This window comes from Podarcis pityusensis, assembly GCF_964106645.2.
Source record: "Podarcis pityusensis genome assembly, chromosome: Z".
Classification (NCBI taxonomy): Eukaryota; Metazoa; Chordata; class Lepidosauria; order Squamata; family Lacertidae; genus Podarcis; species Podarcis pityusensis.
In genome coordinates this window covers 39,887,823-39,908,585 of record NC_138044.1, presented here as the reverse complement: position 1 = coordinate 39,908,585, position 20,763 = coordinate 39,887,823, and the positions used below count along the sequence as shown (strand labels likewise).

Below are 20,763 nucleotides of genomic sequence, written 5' to 3'. Positions count from 1 at the left end.
CACAACATTAAAAAATACAAGATAAAAACACAAAATACATAATTACAACAAAAACAAACCAAAACAACAACCCCCTCACACAAACGTTAAAAAAAGAGGTATAAAATGTTAATCAGCCCAAAGCCTGGTTGAAAAGGAATATTTTCACCTGGTGCCTAAAGATATGTAATAAAGGTGCCAGGCAAGCCTCCCTTGGGAGTGTTGCCACTATCCAGTGTTATACAGTGGTACCTCGGGTTACATACGCTTCAGGTTACAGACTCCGCTAACCCAGAAATATTACCTCGGGTTAAGAACTTTGCTTCAGGATGGGCACAGAAATCGTGCTCTGGCGGCGCGGCGGCAGCGGGAGGCCCCATTAGCTAAAGTGGTGCTTCAGGTTAAGAACAGTTTCAGGTTAAGAACGGGCCTCCGGAATGAATTAAGTACTTAACCCGAGGTACCACTGTATATTTCTTTTACAGCACTGACATAATGGGCTGGATCAGTTAAACGTGTTGTAAACTCATACAGGGAAATCTGGTAGGGAAAGACGGGACTCCACAGCGCCATCTGTTGTCACAGTATTATTTCATATACTGTATGAAGGCTGCAAGGCTGCAACCCCGGGAGCATGGCCTGCTTGTTTTATTAGGAGCTTGGTAAAATAATATTTGAAAGGGGTACTTGATGTCAGGCTGTGTGGGAAGAGGGGATTCCAGCCTGGTTAATGAATATATACATAATTTATTATTTATTGAATTTATATACCTGCACAGCCCTATACTGTACCTGGAGTCTCAGGGTGGTTCACAGAATAAGAAGTAATCATATGGGAGGCCCTTTTGATTTTGGTGGCAATTCAGTTTGAAACTCTAGCCTGCATCAGTTTGGTAATGCAAATCAGCATTTCTAAGTAACTTGAAATACCAATTGACAAAAATACTAGCATAAGTATAATAATTTGGTTGAAGCAACAGTTCTGATCAAATGTTGAACCTGTGTGGGACGACCATAAAGGTATGACCATAAAGCAAGGATGCAAGGGTGTGATTCTATTATTATTTTTAATAAAAAAAACCCTTTCAAAAGCACTTAATTATACATACTGTACAGTGAATTATATATATGAATATATAATGAATGTACACACACACACACACACACACACACACACAGTATGTATAGGTGTGTTGGAGAGGTGCTTAGGCTGCAATCTGAACAATGCCCACTCAGAAGTAAGTCCTGCTTGAATTCAGTGGGGCTGCACTCCCCAGGTAAGTGGGGTTTGACCTGCAGCTTTCATCTCCAGCCACAAAAAACAAAAGGGCACGCTAAACTGTGGTTGATTGGTCTCCATAGCAACAGCAGCGCCAAAGTCCGGAAGGCAAAAAAAGAAGCAAGCCATCGCATGGCTTTCTGGGAGTTGTAGTTCTACATTTTATTTTGCTTTCCGGTTGCTGCTGTGTTCTCTCGGAAAAGGGCCCCGCGGAAAAAGCAGTCCTCCGCGACGCTAGGGGGCGGTAAAACCGCGCGGGTTTCCTTTGCGGCTGGCGCGGGGGATAAAGGAAGAGCCACGAGAGGCCTCGTGCTTGCGTGGGCTGGAGGGTGGGAACAGGGCTTGTGTGGGAGCTGCTGCTGCTGCTGTCAGTCGCTAGCCTTCCAGGTCCTTGGTTCTTAGTGCTCTCCCGGGAACCCCGCCAAGATGTTCAAAAAGTGAGTAAGGGGCGGGCAGGAAACGTGGGCAGGATTTTGACACCCGAAGGCCTCACAGCCTGGGGCTCTCTGGCTGTTCACAGAGGGATCCTGGGCATGTTAGTTCAGAATCGAGCCCCTCCCTCACCGTTCTCCTCAAAGAAAATATGCCTAGGATTTCATGTCTTTTTTTATTTTTACTGCTGATGACCTTAAATAAAGCATACTCAGGAGTATGACCTGCCAGAATCAAATGGACTCAAGTTGCTTAAAACCACAGACTCTGCATTCGCACCCTCGGGTGTGACTTAATGTTTTATGTACTGTGTTTTTTTATTGCCCGAAGTGGTATCTGTGTACATCGGGAAGTCTCCTCTGAAAATCTTGTTCCCTTTGGCAGATTTGATGAAAAGGAGAATGTGTCCAACTGCATCCAACTAAAAACGTCTGTTATTAAAGGCATTAAGAACCAGCTGATAGACCAGTTTCCTGGGATCGAGCCATGGCTAAACCAAATTATGCCAAAGAAAGACCCTGTGAAGATAGTACGTTGGTCAGTATTTCCTTTCACACTGTTTTCCAAGTAATATTGGTCTATTCATGTTTGCCGGTAATAATATCCAGTAATCCTGGAATATTGCTCTGTCATGGTTTTTATTTAGATGAGTGGATGTAAATATTGAAATAGTTAAACCATTTAGTTTTGAGGAATACATGAAATAATGTAGGCATGCACAGTCTGAAATATTCACTTCCTTATTGCTCAGAACTGTGAAATTTCTCATAAATTTTGTATCTTCCAGTCATGAACATATAGAAATCCTCACAGTAAATGGAGAATTGTTGTTCTTCAGGCAAAGGGAAGGACCATTTTATCCCACGCTCAGATTACTTCATAAATGTAAGTGTGTTGGAGAAGACATGTTGCGTTGCAGTTGAAAGAGTGCAGCAGTGTGGTTGTCATAACTATTAAAGCATGCAATTTTTTCTGCACTCTGATATATGTAAATAGGTGGCTTCATAACTACAAGTGAGAAGTGAAAAGCCTACTGGCTCACTGCTTTGTATCTGTATTAAGTTGTACATTCTCCAGTGTTTTCAGTTGCTGTATTGTGCATTATGGGTATATCCATATACCACTGATGTGCTCTTCTGCTTATGTCCTTTATTTTGTTTAGTGTGCAACAGCTGCCTGCCCATTGCATTACATATTTATACTTCCCTTTTGCTTGCCTCCAACTTATACTTTGCCTTTTTGATTCAGTTATCTTCCTCCAGTGCATCCACTAAGTTGAGGGGAACAGAAGGTTAGCTACTACAGTTAGAGAGTGTAAAGCAGGGGTCTGCAAACTTTTTCAGGAGGGGGCCAGTCCACTGTTCCTCAGACCTTGTGGGGAGGGTGGACTATATTGGCGGGGGGGGGGGAATGAACGAATTCCTATGCCCCACAAATAACCCAGAGATGCATTTTAAATAAAAGGACACATTCTGCTCATGTAAAAACATGCTGATTCCCAGACTGTCCACGGGCTGGATTTCGAAGGCGATTGGGCCAGATTTGGCCCCCAGGCCTTAGTTTGCCTACCCATGGTGTAAAGAAACATGGAGGTGGATAAAAAGAGAGAATTACTACCTGTTCAATATGTGTGCAATTGCCACAACCCGGAAATGGCCAGAAAAGGGGTGGGAGTGGAGAGGGCTTATGCTCACTCCACTGACATTTGTGGGGGTCAGGAATGTAACCCCTGTACAAAATGGTCATTGCCTGCTTTAATTGCTGGTTTTGAACAGTGAGGGTTTGCAGTGCTTACTATTATATTATTTATTACATTTCCTTATTAGCCTTCATCTGAGGATCACCAGGCGGTTTACAATATAGAGAAACAAAAATACATAAGTTAGTAACAAAGAAATATAATACCTCCCAGTTTAAAAGGCCATAGGTTGTTTAATTAGCCAAAGGCCTGGCTGAAGAGGAATGTTGTTGTCTGGAGCCTAAAGCTATGTAACAAAGGCACCAGGCAATTCTCCCTGGGAAGAGCATTCCACAAGCGGGGAGCCATCACAAAAAAGGCCCATTCTCATTTTACCACCCTCTGGACCTCTTGTGGAGGAGGCACACAAAGAAGGGCGTCAGATTACGATTGCTGGGTCTGGGTTGGTTCATATGGAAAGAGGCAGTCCTTGAGGTATTGTGGTCCTGAGATGTTGCTTTATAGGTCAAAACCAGCACTTTGAATTGGGCACGGAAACTAACTGGTAGCCAGCAGAGTTGTGAATGAATTGTTCCTTTTCTGCTGAAGGCTTTTTATGACTGCTTTTTTCAGTTTCATGGCTTCTTTTTCTCAGTGTCATAGTTTATTTCGTAATTTGTTTACAGAATTAACATGAACGATCATGCAAGCTGCTTTGAAAATACCTAATTGAAATAAATGTTTGAATAAATCAATTTAAATTTCATCAATATGTATTAAGATTATAAATACCTAAAACCTACCAAGTGTAAGATCACTTTTTAGAGAATACATGGAAGTGGTGGAGTATTTTGCTGGTGACACCATTTTTCTTCCAATACAACTTCATGTATCTTTAAAGTACACGTTTGTATAATCTAAATGACGACTGTATTACATGTTCAGATAACAGTCAGTGTTGTATCTGTTCTAATTTTCCCCTGCCCCTTCTCAGATCCATTCATTCTACCACATCAACAAGTTGATAAAGGAGCCATTAAATTTGTACTTAGTGGAGCAAATATCATGTGCCCTGGTCTGACGTCTCCAGGAGCTAAACTTTATCCATCTGCTGCTGATACAATCGTGGTATCCTTGGATAGCTGCCCTGTGTTGCTCAATATTTCTTTTTCAATGTAGCATCTGACAGGGCAAGCTGTACTGAACATAAAGGGTTAGGGTTTTTTTAAAAGTTGCATTAAATGTTTAGGTTTTATAGTTCAGTGTGGTCATCTTTCCACATAAATGTTGACACAACTTGGGGGGACAGCAAACCATTGGATGATTGTAGAGGGTCCAGAGACTGGATTGGGTGAACTCCTTCCTCTACCTTTCCCTTGCATGCTTTGACTTCTTAGTTTGCTAGCTGGCTACTTAGTTTGATGTGAGCTGCTTTGTGAGACAATATTTATGTCTGAAAAGTGTGATTAAAAATACAACAAGTAAATTGGGTGCACATAGTTGGTTGCTTGGATGCGAAATGGTTGAGGTTTTAGGGATTGAGAGTCTTGTATTTTTCAGTGCCTCTAGCTATACTATAAACCTAAATGTTCCATAGCTGCAGGGAAAGGTTAGTTGCTTCAGCGCGCTATTCTTGTGACCATTTTGAAATAGTGTTTCCCTTGTTAGTCTTTCTGCTGCTGTTCTTGTTGTCTTTTTTCATACTACATATCAGATGTTTTCCTTAGCTGGTGATTATAGGCAATAATGGCCGAAGGAAAGCAACATGCCCTGTGTGTTGGAGTCATGAAGATGTCGGCAGAGGATATGTGAGTTAATTTTCTAAGAAAAATAATGTACCTCTTTACTGTCATTGCCTGTTTTAGAGTGGGGTAGCTCAGGCCAACATGAAGGACTTGGAAAACTTCAGACTTATTTTGACTCAGACCCACAAACTCATCCAGCTGCGACAGTAACATGGAAATGTAGCAGTAATAGTAGCAGTAGGTAATACAATAAATATACTTTCTGCCAAGATACCCAAGATGGCTTATAGTTCTCAAATACTAAAGCAACTGGTCCAAAATGTAGAATAAAATTCTCTCAGGCTGTTGGTGATCCCTTGAGGAGCTGATGCGATCCACAGCATCTACCTTCAAATAGGTCTTTCATTGTTTTTCACATCTCTGTGAATATCTAATATTGTCTGGTGATCATTCATGATGGTGTTGGCCCAGCCTTGTAAATAAGCCCACAAAAGTTGCTAAGCTGTGAAGTTACCTTTTGCACTAATTTGGTACAGCTGGCACCAAGAGTTCCTGTATGTCCACTCCCATGTCTGCATTTGGGTTAGGAGGAGGAGATGTCTCTCCTTGGGCAGCCTGCTTGGTTCTCTTCTGGGTGCAGAAGAGCATTGGAATGCTTTCTCTTTCTCTCTTTCTACCAGCCCACTTGCTTGCATGCAATTCCATGTCAATGTCACATATGACTACCAGGTGAATGCTTAAATACAAACTTGCACTGTCCTTTTCCATTACTGAATGACAAGGCTCTTCCCATCACCTCCAGTGTTTCACTTTAAATTTGTTCTTCTATTTCCAAAAGTATTGGAAAGAAGCATGCATTAGTGTCATATTTCAGACAAGTCTCATCTGATAGAAGTTGGATTTTAACAAAGAAAAATTACTAACATGATTATGATGCTGATAATGATAATGCTGTCACTTTATCTTGCCCTAGGCAACACAAAGCAACTTAAAACCAAACCAAACATAACCAAAACTGAGACATACAGGCAACCCTCTGTTTACGTGTGTTCTATATGTGTGTTACTGTTTTATGCATATCATGCCAAACCTGGAAGTGACCCAGAAACAACATAAAGCTGTCACTGAAACATCACTAAAAGGGCAGGGCAGAACAGGGAATTTGCTGGCTTTTTCAATGGGTTTGTTATACGTGATTTCACTGACGTGCGTGGTGCCACACAATGTAACCCCCATGCAAATGGGGCCTGCCTGTATTCAAGTATTGCATAGATTTCCAAGTCTAGCAGAATTATAGGTTTCATTGGAATCTTTTATTATCCAAAACAAAGCAGTAGTTCCTTATGGGTGTAATTCAACTGCATATCAGTAATAGGAGTACTGTAAATTAATTTTCTGATCTAGGTTGAAAGCTCTCCTCCCCAAAGGAAGACTTTAGGTTTTTCTCCATTTACATAATTGTTCGGAAAACCCATAAATTATTCACTTTTCATTGGTTGTAACTGTACATCCTCTCCTCCTTTTTTCTTTAAGTCGCAACTAAATAGTGAAATGAAGCTCTTAGATGAAATGTATATTTGCAATCTGTTTCATAAAAGATGCATATACTCAAAACTAAGATCCAGACATGGAATGTGGGCTTAACTATGAGTTTTGAGATTTCCCACAAAAATGAAATGTCCTCAGCTGTAAATTTCCTCAGCCAGGATTTTGAAGTATATGCCTTAATAACATTCTATTGCACTTTTACTGCTAGCATTCTCTGAGCCCTTGAACAAATATGATGATGGATAGATCTTTTGTGGCTGGCTAGAGAGTTCGGGGAATCTTTTATTATTACATGAGATTGTGCCATTTATATCCCTTCCAATGAACTCAAGGTGATGTACATAGTTCTCTTTCCCACCCTTCCATTTCCCCCCCTCTCAGCAACCTGATGATGTGTGTTGGGCTGAGAGATGGCAGTGTCACCTGGTGAACTTTATGTCTGGTGGGGCTTTGAACATGGGCCTCCCAGGACCTAATATTGGCAGTAACCAGCACACCATGCTGGTTTTGCACAGATCAGTAACTGGAGTTCCTTGCCCAGGTGATTTGCAAAACGAATTGCCTTCCAGACCAGCAGTAGATGTTCATCCAAATCTTCTTTCAATTGCATCTGTTAATAAGTGGTGGCAGTACTCCATATTATTTAATAAGAGGGGCTGTAGCTTAGTGGTTAAGCTTCTTATGCAGAAGGGCCCAGGATCTTGTTAAAAGGATCTGAAATAGTGCTGGAAGAAAATCTTTGCCTAAGAGCCATGTCAGTCACTGTGCTTTAGCTAGCTACGTTATAGTATACCTATTGGCCTTAGGTTAGTCATGTCCACAAATTTTGAAGGGTCTACTCCAAGTATGATGTAGTTCGGTATAACACAGCGTTGGCAAGATGGACCAAGTAATCTGTTTTAGTATACAACAGTTTTAAATTACTGTATTTACTCAAATGTAATTTTTTGGCCAAATACACTACGAAAATTAGGGTGTGCATTAGATTCAATGGCGCATTAGATTTACATAAATACAGTATGTAATCTGATGTATGACGGTGATCAAATTAACTCCCCTGCTTCCCTCTCATCAACTATCCTTCCCTATAAACTATTATGAATGTTTGAACAAGAAAAAAATGCACTCAAAATTTTAAATAATAAAAAGAGCAAGTTTTCTGCTGAGACAGGATTAATATGCTGGAAGGAGGGAGGATGATTCACAGTTCTTATGCTTTAAAAGTGTAAAAGACACCCAAGGTGTGTATGTGTTTATAAAAAGTTCTCAATGTAGCCATTTCCCCCCCAAAATAAAATGCCCATAGTTTTGAGAGTTGTTATTAAGGATCAATGGAAAAAGTATTTGTCTTAATTTAACAAGTTGGTGTGAAGGCTAGTCCTGTTAGTTTACATTCTAAATACCTATCCTGGAGATCTGGAAATCAATGTTTGCTATTATCTTCCCCTCCTTTCCTCTGCAGTGAGAAGGTCAACAAAGGAATTGGCATTGAGAATATCCACTATTTAAATGATGGTCTCTGGCATATGAAGACGTATAAGTGAAGCAGCAGGAAGAATCCATTGCCTTTCATCTTGGCCTGTTTTTAATTCTTCTTTTAAAATGTGTGATTAAATGTAAACTTTGTGGTGATGCTAAATAAATCAAGTGAATGCTGAAATATCATCAGCTGAGATGGTTTTCTTTACACCTGTCCTTTGGCGTTTTAACTCTCATGAACTGTGGTGCCTACATCCATGAAATTGTCAAACCAAGTTTTTATGTGCTTCAGTAATAGCTAGTGTAATAAATGACTACTGCAAATAACCAGAGCATGTACAAAATGAGTTGGTAATGTGCAGCCCACAATATCTGAATATAACCCTGATGCTTAAAAGCTTGCCCTTATTTTGTTGAGGCAAGTTCAAGGTTCTTCTATTAATTTGCAAAGCCTGGTTACCTGAAGAACTGGCTGATTCCTTATGTCCCTGCCCTGTCATTCAGATATTTGAGGGGGCCTCTGTTAGTGGCTTATCCACCAGGATCCATACATTCAGCGGTGTGATTCTGATTTTGCCCAACTCCCTCCTGCCTGAGATTAGACAGGTTCCCTCCCTGTTGAATTTCAGCTGCTTGCCAGAACCCTTTCTGTTTCAGCAGGCATTTTAAGTAATTTGTACTACACCTGCTTATTGAACTTGAACTTGCCTTATTTGTTCTTTTAAAAACACAAATCAGTATTTTTATTTATTATTGCGACCATTTAGGGTGAAAGCAGTTTATAAACAATGAAAATAAAATTTTAAAAAAGCTGCGAACCACAACAAATCATACACCCACAACTTCAGAGTGACGTCTATGAGGCAGCAGTTACTCCAGAGGCCTAATTTATTTGGAAACTGAAAAGCTTCAGAAACAATGATAGTAACTGCAAGTTGCATCCAGTGCTCCATGATCAGGACTCTGTGCATACAATGGGCCTTCTATCTCTCCTTTCCCTATGTGCCCCAAATCTCTGCTCCAGAGGGTTCCCCAGCCCTGCAGGGGGGGAAGGAAAGGAGGGGGAGATTCTGATCCACAAGCAGAAGTCTCTTGCACTGGTGTAACTGGAGCTCTGGATACTCTAAGCCTGTTGCTAGTCTACTAGGCATGCAGTAGTTCTTGGAAACATGAAACTGCAGTGGATAAACTTTTAAAGTCCATGAGCTTCATTCCTTTTATCAGCAACCTGTGAGGCCAGAAGTAAAAGTGGGCAGAGCAATAGATGGCTATTCAGTAGGTTACAAGGCAGGAGTGTTGACCCTGCCCACCTCCATCCAGGCAAGTAAGTTGTTATAGTTCCAAGGATGCATCCCACTCACGGAAGAATACTCAAAGGATGGATCAAGTGAGCTGTGGCCTGGGAAGAGTCCTTAGGCTAGAGGACCAAATTTGACTCCTACACTTGAGGTTTCCCCTAGGTTAGGTTTTCATTACCTGCTGCCCCCTCAGTGCATCTATCTGCATTGCCACATATACTCTGAAGGGAGTCTAGCAGTAAGAACTGGTGTAGGAATGGGGAGTAGTAGCCTCAGGGTGCCTAATGGAGTACGTACTTAACCACATTTTTACATGAATGACAAGAACAGAAATGTTTTATTTAAAAACGAACAATAAGGTTGAGCTCATCTCCCATCCCACCAAGTCAAAAGGAAATAACTGAAGGCTGTTTTAAAGGCATTATTTGTATTTTTCCATCCCCTTCGAGCATGAAAAGCTGCCACTGTGAAAGGATGGAAGACACACAAACCCCAAAACTGCAAAAAATAGATTTAATTTACAGTAGACTGAGGATGATTTTTCATTTTAAATATTCATATACCCACTAGAGATTTTTGTTGATAAGGAAACCTTGAACAATTTTTCAGAAGGCAACAACTCAAATTTCTAGGAGAGTTGTTGTTTTTAAGCCCCTACCCCTTTTCTCCACTTGTAAAGATTATAAAACCAGTTTGTGCAAAACATGTAGTTACATCATTACCTTCAAATACAAAATTTGGATCGGCTTATGTACATGCTGTTTGCTGAAGGATACCATACATTAAGACTACACATTTTACACCCTTCACATACAATCTCCTGAGGAACAAGTCTTAATCGTTATCAGAGCCTGGGGGAGGCAAGAAAACCAAGGCATCGTTGAAACTATGCCCATATGCTCTGAGTCTGTAAACTCCATACATCATAACGTGCATGTGATTAGGAGCTAATCCGCTGAAGGTGATAGCCATATCTGAACAACAGCCTTCCACCACCTCATCTGGGTGAATTGACATGGCCTCTTTAATGAGAGAGCCAACTGACTTGGTGTTGAAGATGTCCTTCTTTTCAGAGTCTTCTGCATTCTCAGCATGTACCCCAGTGTACTTCAAGCAGACAGCTAGCTGCTTATCCTCAGAGAGCTTCCAAATCATGCCCCCTTGTTCAGGACACTTGTCTGGATCCTCAAAAACTTTGTAAAGGCGCCTTAGTGACTCTATGCTTAAGACGATTCCTCCATCCCCGTTCACATACTGCAAGTCTCCAGATGTCTCTGTTCTGCCCGTGTAGAATGGCTGGGACGCGTCTTGTTTCAGCAAGAAATATTTTAGGTTTTCAATAACGGCGAATGTGGTAGGGTGGGCCAGGAAGAACCAGTTGAAGTCATCTCTGTAGTTTTCATATGCAAATTTGTATGCTTTTCTCATCATTGACCACATGTCATCTGTGTTTAGCACGATGGAGTCAAAGACTTTGACCTTCTCGGAACTGTAGAATTCTGCCTTGTCACAGTGTTTGCTCCATGTATCTTTAACAGCTGCCCAGTGCCCAAGATCCTTTGGTTTGACAAGGATGATGCAATACACACGGATGCTCTGGCTCAATTCCAGGCGCTCGTCCTCTGAGAGGTTTAAAACGTCCTCCTTTTTGGGAGCCTGGAGATGGCGGTGCTCGTGAGACGTAGTGCTGTGGCCCATCTTAATGTGTCCTAGAAGAGTGACCAAGACGCAGAAAATCCCTCCAAGCATCATGCCCTTCACAAATGAGCCGCTTTCGGAAATCATGTTTCCTAGGAGAGATCTGGGTGGGTGGGCAGGTGGGGGAAAAACACATGCTTTTTGCCAAACATATAAACAAACAAATACCCCATCTGAATTTGTAACCAACTACGGCTGCAATCCTCAACACACTAAGGAGTAAATTGCATTGAGTATGGCAGGACTTTCTCCCAAGGAACCATAGCTCAATGAGCGCAGCACATGCTTTCAATGTGTGCACAATGGCTTGAGTTCAAATTCCAGTGGCTTGTATCCAATGCAGCATTAAGTAACCATCCCCATCAGTGCAAGGATTTAACACTTGCAACAGGACTCCACCCCCTCTTTCTCCCCTGCATCCTCCCCAAATCTATTCTGGAGTGTTAGGAGAACCCACCCAGAGCATGGTGAGGATTGGTGTGTGTTGAAGTATCATTGTGCAAGTGTAAATGATGGGATGGTTACTTAGTGTTAAACTGAATACTAGCCAGCATCTCCAGTTAGGTAGCAGGTGGTGGGACAGTGGCCTCCTGAGATGATGAAGAGCTGTTGCCAGTCAGAGGAGACAACACTAGGCTCAACAGACAAACTGTCTACCTCAGGGGTTGTCAACCTGGTCCCTACTGCTCAGGATTCTAGGTGGGCGGTGGGGTTCTACGGCACAAGCTGAATCCTCCTTCCATTGAGCACTGGTGGGCGGTAAGGAAATTCTACCATGAAGAAAGATGCATTAGTGGGCAGTAGGTATTAAAAATGTTGACTACCCCTGGGTCTACCAGAAAAAGACATGAGGGAATCTAATAGAATCTTGTAAATGTTCTAGCTTCAGTGTCATATCTTAGGGAGGCAGCTGTTGCTTTCAAGTGCTTAAATGAATAGGAGGTTTAGCATGATATTTTTTCCCACAGGTGATAAGGAACAAACACTCATAACATAGCATAAAGTAGGATGATATTTCCTGTGCAGGAGTCTAGTGGTTATATGCAACTAAAGTCATACTCAGGGTAGAGCCACAAAAATCAAAGGACTAAAATAAGTCAAGTTGATTGATTTCAATAGGCATACTCTGAGAATGACATAGCTACATAAAATCCTACTATCTCTGTGAAAGGGAGGATGAGGAAAGAGAGAGCCTTTCATGCTGGCTTGTTGACAAAGACATTCTGGGACTGGCTAAACCGTGATAAAAGATAACAACCTCTTAATTGGAAAAAGTGGTCATTATACCAGCAATAGTCTAACAGCTACTTGAAGTGCAATCCTATGTTTAATTGGAATTACGTTTCAAACCATTCAGTTGGGCTTACTATAGGAACCAGCTGCACTATTGCAGCTGTAGTAGCTTTTATCTCATATTCTTGAACTGTTCTTTAATTATATTTAAATACCCTTCTTCACCTTGGGGAGATTAGGTCACCATATATATGTGCTGCACATAGGGTGCAGCAGATAACTGGCCTTGCCTCCTGAGCCACTATATTGGATCTGGCTCCACACGCCTCCGGGGGTGCGGTGCGGTTTTGGTTACTGGTCTCCAAAGTTCTATTAAAATGCAAGGTAGAGCCTGCAGACCTGTCACCTGCAAGCATGGAACTGAACATACCAAACACTCTCCTGCAGCTATGCAGCAGGGGAAATATTGATTATGGTAGGCAATGTGTCATTCAGGGAATGCCTGCTTTCCATTACTAGTCTTCTCAGAGAGCAACCCTGATAGGCTTCTAAGCAGCCACCACTCGTAACAAATTCCACAAACTCTACCAATGCTGGTGGTGGTGGGGAAAGAGGACTTGTATCAAGTGGGCAGAGGCATACCTAGGCTCACTTGTGCACTTGGCAAGCAGCTGTATCGCCTACCGCCCGACACCCTAGGGAAGGAGGTGTATCAGTGCCTTTGAGCCAGGCGACACCATGGACCAGAAACTCAAAAAGTTTGCTTTTCGTTGTCTTCCACTCTCTGCCAGTGACTTCCTCTGTGGCCATCAGGGTTGGATCTGCTCTGCTCCCCCTCCTGTGTCTCCTCCATCTGTCCATCTGCCTGCCTGTCTCTCTCCGTACGCAGCTTTCCCTTCTGCCTCCTTCCTTCCTTTTTCTTCCTCCTGCAACTCTTGCCTGCTCTTCCTGTCTTTCTTCTCCCTCCCCAAGCTCTGCTGGGTGTTCCACTCACACTTCTAATAGCTGGCCGACTGGGGAGGGCCCCCCGTTGTGGTGGCCCACATCAGCAACCAGATTCCTCCATGGAGATGCCCGGAGCAGCCTGCATGCCTTGCCTGGCTATCCAGAGCAGTGGAGGAGTGCACAGATGGGTGGGCAGCCTCCTAGCCACTCAGAACCAGAGCTGAAAGGCATGATTTTGGCTCCCCCTTGGTAGAGCCCAACCTGGCCAACCCCTAGAAGTACCTGCAAGTGGGAAGTATGGAGTGTTATTCAATGTCAATCATACTCAGACCACACCTACTGAAATCAGTGGCCTTAACTGAACTCAAAACCATTGTTTCAGTAGGTCCACCTTGATTATGAAGTAGCTGAATATCACTCAACTTATTTCCACAAACCTGAAGGATCTTTGTTCTGATGTCACACAGTGCTCTGGTCAGTAGGTGGGTTTTCCAAAAGGAAAAAAAAAATCAACAGCACTAAAAAAGAAGAAAAGAAGTGTGGCATGTTAATTTTATGCGCTGTATAAAAATCTGAAAGCTCGCACCACAAAACAGCCAGGCAAGCCAAAGTATATATTCTGTTTTCATTTGGGATCTATACGTCAATGTTTTAAGACAATGATCATTCTCTGGCATACATATCTCTCATCTACTGTTTAGGAGTTTACAGGAGAGAAACGGAGTGACAGAAAACTGTTAGCAAACGAAGGACACAACCCTATACTGCAGTTACCCTGCCTGAGGGGCTTTAGGAAGTGGCAGAATTTGGCAGATCTGGAGCAACAGTGCTGGTATGACATATTCACTGATAGAACTTAATTGACACACCAGCAGAAAATTCCACCAGCAGCTAGCATAGTGGAGAAAAGCAAAGCAGGAACAAAGGTATAGTTCCAACATGCCCAATCTAGAAACAGTTGAACATGGAACAGAGGTCAACATTCTTTTCTTTGGCCAACATATATGGGCAGAACTATATAATGTTCCAAACAGCATTCCTACCTTGCATGACAAAGGGGTTCTGGCGTCCAGCTCTACAATTCTATGATCTATGAGACAAGATACTCCAGCTCCAAATAAATCAAGTTAATTTCAAGATTTATCTGGTCATCTTTTAAATAATTTTCACCTTAGCATTGTACATTCTGAGGGACAAAAAAATGCAGAGCATAGCTGCTGTGAAGCTAACATACCAATAGCAGATGCCCACACTTTTTGTTTTAATATCACCTAGTTATCCTTTAACTATGCTGTTGAAGCAGCAAAAAGCCACTGTACAATAATGTTCTTTATTTCTGGACACAGCGAGATAGAAATTTGCACTAGGGGATGACTGTTCCTCTAGACTGAAGATAAATTAGATATTGTGCATATGGCAAGAAAGAAGGACCTAAGGAAGGATTATACAGATTATTCAGCCTTCAGATGAAATCAGCACAACACTGTTGGGTCTCGAACTGGTGGAGTGGGAGAAGAGAAACTACTTTTTTTCTTCTCTATATTTAGTTAAAGGTAAAGGTAAAGGACCCCTGATAGTTAAGTCCAGTCGTGAACGCCTCTGGGGTTGTGGCGCTCACCTTGCTTTACTGGCCAAGGAAGCCGAAGTTTGTCCGAAGACAGTTTTTTCAAGCCAGCATGTAGCCAGCAAAACCAGAACAGCGCACGGAAACCAGAGTACCGCCAGAGTGGTACCTATTTATCTACTTGCACTTTGACGTGCTTTCAAACTGCTAGGTTGGCAGGAGCAGGGACCAAGCAATGGGAGCTCACCCCGTCATGGGGATTCAAACTGCTGACCTTCTGATCGGCAAGCCCTAGGCTCAGTGGTTTAGACCACAGCACCATCCGCGTCCCTTTCATATTTAGTTATATGTAACTAATAATTCCTTTTTTTAGTCCACCCTTGTATTTAAAATCTAAATACTCTGCAGTTAGGAGGGTAGAACCTGTGGTCTTCTAGATGTTGCTGAACTACAACTCCCATCATCCTTGATCACTGGCCATGCTAGCTGAAGCTGATGGGAATTGGGAGTTCAACAAGACCCAAAGGTCCACAGTGCCTATCACTGCATTAGAAAGCTACTGTAGTCTAGTGGGTGAGAGTGTGAGTAGGAAGTCCCTAGCTGGTTCAAATCTTGGTTGAACAGCTGTGGATTCACAAGGTGATCTTAGGCAAGCAACTATTCTCTCGGCTCCCCTCATTGCCACCCTGTAATATGGGGATACCTATACTAACCTCTCTTGCCCAGTTGTTGTAAGGATGACTGAAGGCCTTGGAAAACATGACACATGGTATGCAGCAGCAAGACAAATAGGTTTGATGCCTTAGAACAGCCTTCCTTAGCCTGGTGCCATCCAGATGTTTTGAACTACAACTTCATTTATCCCTGACCATAGTCCATGGCGCCTGGGACTGATGGGAGCTGGAGTCCAGCAATATCTGGACTGCATCAGTTTGGGGGAAGACTGCTTTAGAGGCTGATTTTGGCATTCATTTCACAGGCCACTCCCTTGTTGCCAGTGTCCTAAGGCAGCCTTAAAAGTTTCAAAAGCAGATGTGTGCGAATATACTCCTTTTTTGGGGGTAAAATCAAGCCCACAAAGATAGAGATGATCCGCCCCTTTCCCTGCTCCCTCTCTCCTACTTAAGGCAGTTTGCATCTCCCAGCCCTGTGCTGGGATCTGGTCTTCATGCAGCATCTGTGCCTCAATAATAAGTTTGAATGTGTGTGGTATAGTCCTAGAAAGGCTGTGACTCAGTGGGAGAGCATCTGCTTTGCATGCATAAGGTCCCAGGTTCAATCCCCAATCGCATCTCTAGGTAGGGCTGGGGGACTTCTTGTCTTGAACTCTGGACAGCCTCTGCCTGCCAGTGTAGAGAATATTTACCTAGATGGACCAACGATGCGACTTTGTATAAGACAGTTTCCTTTGTTCAGCTCATTAAACGGATGCACACATGCACAAAGCTTTCAAGGAGGCCACTGAAATGAGGGTTGGGGGTGAGGAAAAGACAATGTGGTACAGCAGAAGGAGCATCAAAACGAGGAATGGTGGTGGTGGCGGCGGCCGGGGTGGGGGGAGAGAGTCAGAATACTTGTGTTTTAGACTTTTTTTGTGGTGGTGCCCTGCCTTTATAAGGAAGTTCAACTTGAATAATCACCACAAACTTTTTGCCACCTGTTCACATGATTATTGTTTGCTTAGGCATTTCGAACTGACCGTTGCTTGCTTTGCAGTGCTATAATAATTTGTAGCCTCTCGTTTTTTCCGCAGGGAGGATGTGACATTGCATTCTTATTACTGTATTATTACTATTCTCCAGCCTGCCAATTATTGTCTACAGCCCTCTGCAATTTGTCAGGATGAAGAACAGTTTAGGGTTTTGGTTTTTTTAAAATTAAAAAAACCCCCAGCCATCACCCACTCAGCCATGAAACCCATGGTCTCTCTCAGCTTAAACCTACCTCAAAGGGTGGTTGTGAACATAAAATGGAGGTGGGCGGGGGAGAGGAAAGAAACGGCTGTATTACCCCAAGCTCCTTGCAGGAAAGCAGGGACAGAATATGAATATCTACCCATTCAGCCACGAGGCCTAGTAGGCCTGCCAACCATATCCCTCAACCTAACTTAACCTAGCCTACCTCGCAGGGCTGTTGTGGAGATAAAACAGAGAGGGGAGGGAGGGAGAAGGATGGGATGCGAATGCCATGATAATTAGCAAATGCTTAAAAGTGTCCCTGTATCAGGGAAGGGGAGGAAGGGGAGCCCCCTCCCACTGACATCGTAAGACTCACCTAGATAGGATGGCAATAGCAGGAGCTGGGCCAAGAGAAGCCACCACCGACCTCCACTTTCCCCCCTCCCGCTCTAGGAAGAAAAACCGGATCCGCTTCCGCTTTCTCTCTATGGTGGAACCCGCAGCTCCGCCTTGGCCACGCCCCCCACGCGGACGCGTTTCTGGAAGGGAGGGCTTGGGAGGAGAAAGCGTGACGCAACTAGCCTCTTAGAGGTAGAAAGAAAAGAGCTCTCTGTGCACGCTTATCATTTCCGGTACTCATTCGAGCGCTTTTTAAAATAATATAAAATAATAATCTAATAATATTATTATTTAATAATAATATGAAATAAGTCTTATTTCATCTTGGACATTCTCATTCCAGTTTCCAGATAGGTAGAACTTTCCCCTCCCACGTTTTGCATGAGAAAGTGGCTGACTCAGGGTCGCCTAGTGAGGGATAATATGAACCCAGGTCCAAATCTTAAGAACCTCTCCACTACAGTATTTATCTCCTCTACAGTATTTATTTGCATTGGGAAACCGGAAGTGTTTCTACAGTGGCATTAAATCTATGACCCCTTTGGGACCGGTCTAACTCCTCGAGTCTCCCTTCCCGCTTGCCAGTTCACTTGCGCATGCGTCTTCTTTTTTCAGGCTGTGACGCTTCAGCTGCCTCTCCCTCATTCACCACCGGTGTTGCCACGGAAACAGTTCAGGAGCAATCATCATGGTGGGCGTGGCGTCTTTAAATCGACTCGACAGAAGGGAGGGGAAATAAACATGCTGTATTTAAATAAAACTGCCTCGTACAGGGCTGCATATGCCTGAGCATGTGCACAGTTCAGTTCCACCAAGTACAGATTCACTTAGGTCAGAGCATCTTTGAGCATGTGAAGAGTTCCCTACCAGCCATGTAGAAATTCACCCAGGCCTGCATATCTGTAGGACGTGCAGATTTCCTTCCCACTATGTAGAAATTCACTTGAGTTTGGGTATCTCTGAGTACGTGCAGAGTTCCTTTCCACAAAGCAGAATTAATCATTTTTATTTGTTTTTAAGGGTGGGTAAGGAGTTGATGAACATGTGCAGAAGGCCTTGCCTTTGAAAAGGAACTGCTCCTTTGCCTGCTCAGAGATTGAGTCTAGTGTGAAATCTGTTGCCCCTGAACCTCATTCTCTGCTAGCCAGTTGTCCTTCCTACAATGGATAGCATAGAAGTCAACTCCTCTCTCAGATATTGCTCTGCCTGGCTAGCAGCCTGCTTGAGATACGATGGCCATGATAATGCGCCTAATACAAATGCAGTCATCTGCCCCAGGCATCTTCATTCCCTGCCCCGTATATTAGGGGTTGCAGGTGGATTCTGATCTATTGATGGGCCACTGCCCAATTGCAGCTGGATCACCTAGTGCTGTTACGTACAGTGGTACCTCGGGTTACATACGCTTCAGGTTACATACGCTTCAGGTTTACAGACTCTGCTAACCCAGAAATAGTACCTCTGGTTAAGAACTTTGCTTCAGGATGAGAACAGAAATTGTGCTCCGGCAGCGCAGCGGCAGCAGGAGGCCCCATTAGCTAAAGTGGTGCTTCAGGTTAAGAACAGTTTCAGGTTAAGAACGGACCTCCAGAACGAATTAACTTCTTAACCTGAGGTACCACTGTATATATAAACATATGCATCAACCACCCACTATAAAACATACCAAGGTGGTGTACAGCAACATTATACAAATACTCTATATAAAATACCGTATCGCGGTGGCTATATGGGACCTCCAGTTTCAGACACAATATGCCACTGAATACAAACTGCCTGGGAACAACAGCAGAGGTAGACTATTGTGCTTATGCCCTGCTTGTGGGCTTCCTGAAGACATTGGTTGACTTCTGTCATTAGAAGCAAGCAGGACTAGACAAAGAACAGATCTTCCTACATTTTGCTGGCTGCTGCCAAGTACCTGGTGGGTCACAAGTCATGCAGGCCTTGTGAGCTGGATTCAGCTAAGTGGTCCCACTAGCTAGCAGAAGCCTATGCAAGGACCTCTGCTAGTGTAACAGGCTTCCGGGCTTCAACCCCTCACCCCCGCAAATTGGTGTGTGTGTGTGTCTGTCCGGAGAACCCTCAGAATGGTGCATTGAGGGAGCAGAGGGAGATAATTGTCCATTGTCATTTATTCCAAGGCATGGATAGCCATTCCCCTCCCCACCTTGAGTGATCTAGGCACCAAGGAGCAGGCATCCAATGACACCAGTTTGTTGGAAGGCTGTGACAAAATGCCACTGTGGCTTTCTTTAAATATCAGTATCTTGCCCAAATTAAGCTATTTGCCTTAATGCGTCTCAATGGCAAATATAACAAAGGAAACAGATGTCATAAATGGCTCCACAGACTACACCTGTAGGGAACTTTTTGTTCTCCAGGTGTTGCTGTGTCACAAAGCCCATCAGCCTCAGCAAGCATAGCCAGTGACCAGGGATGTTGGGAGAGGTAGTTTAGAAACGTCAGGAGGGCTGAAGCTATAGGCACACATATAACATTCAAGCTAGTCTCCATCTCTTCAATCCACAATAGTTTCACTAACATTTTATATTTGGGCAAAAGTCAAGAAAACAGCCGACTGTTGTCGTCTCAACTCTCCTAGAGTTCTCTTTCATGTAATGTGGAGCAGATTACAGAAAACAGCTAAAGCTAAATATTTATTTAAGAGGGCATCTGCGTGAGCTTTCTAACTGATGAATAGCATTAGGAGTCTATGATGCCCGTCCAGTTCACAGAAGAACTGAAGGAGGAGGTTCACTGATAACTTTGAAGCAACAGAGGAGTGACTGGCTACTGCCATGGGCCATATCTAATCTGGTAAACCACAGACAAGTCATAGAATCATAAAAGCGTAAAATGTTAAACAGTGAAAGCATCCAAATCTAACTTGAAAAGCTTCTGTTTTCCTTTCTTCCCTCTCGAGAAAACCATCCATAACAGTAATTATTACATTTCTAAGACAATAATGTGCTCTAGTTCCCAAGCAGGATATAATTTTGTAAATCTTTGAATATGAACAGTAATATGGAGCTTTTTCTTTCTTTCTTATGCCAGGCAGAAAAATTAAATAGGTGTATGTTTCTAAGTGTGTTGAGGGGGAGATGGATGAAAATGCTTTTAGAATGCAGGTATTAAGTCTGATGAATATCAAAATAGTGTTTCTTATTATGTGCCACACACCTTGCCACCCTTCAACAGTCAAGGAGGGAGAGAGGGCAGGAATGGGTGCTGCAGTGCAACATTAATCCAAGGTAAGGTACAGGAGATTTTGAAGGGGCTTCAGAGATTGCACTGAGCACAGCCAAGTTTAGAAAGATCAGGTGGTGGGAAGGTCCTTTGTTTGAGATGCTGGAAACCTGCTGCCAGTTACTACTTGCCTTGATCATCCCCCACACCTGTAATATTTGGACATAATATTCCAGATTTGCCTTTCAGGGCTGCTGCAAGGAGCATAATGTACACAAAATGTATTAAACGCTTGAAAGCACCATATAAATGTTTACTATAATAGAATAATCTGACTTTTGGTATAGGGCAGATCCTGTGATCCATCACTTGTTAAAACCTTGATACAGGGCTCTGCTC

The 20,763-nt window shown here is 43.0% G+C and overlaps 2 protein-coding genes across 3 annotated transcripts; one reads left to right on the top strand and one right to left on the bottom strand.

The window, feature by feature from the left end:
* The first annotated feature begins 1,519 nt into the window (after positions 1 to 1,519).
* On the top strand, positions 1,520 to 8,326 carry MCTS1 (MCTS1 re-initiation and release factor). The gene is made up of 6 exons (XM_080991167.1): positions 1,520 to 1,695; positions 2,075 to 2,227; positions 2,478 to 2,575; positions 4,363 to 4,496; positions 5,109 to 5,176; positions 8,124 to 8,326. Exons 1-6 carry the CDS (start codon positions 1,685 to 1,687, stop codon positions 8,203 to 8,205), a joined length of 546 nt encoding a protein of 181 aa, XP_080847293.1. The 5' UTR covers positions 1,520 to 1,684; the 3' UTR covers positions 8,206 to 8,326.
* A 1,430-nt stretch (positions 8,327 to 9,756) lies between these two features.
* C1GALT1C1 (C1GALT1 specific chaperone 1) lies at positions 9,757 to 17,292 on the bottom strand. 2 transcript variants are annotated; one of them, XM_080991152.1, is made up of 3 exons: positions 17,153 to 17,292; positions 13,752 to 13,832; positions 9,757 to 11,239 (listed from the first exon to the last, which is right to left on the bottom strand). In XM_080991152.1, the coding sequence occupies exon 3, from the start codon at positions 11,221 to 11,223 to the stop codon at positions 10,273 to 10,275; it is 951 nt and encodes a 316-aa protein (XP_080847278.1). In that variant the 5' UTR covers positions 11,224 to 11,239; positions 13,752 to 13,832; positions 17,153 to 17,292; the 3' UTR covers positions 9,757 to 10,272. The 2 variants fall into 2 exon arrangements, with proteins under 2 accessions (XP_080847278.1, XP_080847279.1); XM_080991153.1 differs by lacking the exon at positions 13,752 to 13,832 and having other exon boundaries at positions 17,153 to 17,268.
* Between the last annotated feature and the right edge of the window lie 3,471 nt (positions 17,293 to 20,763).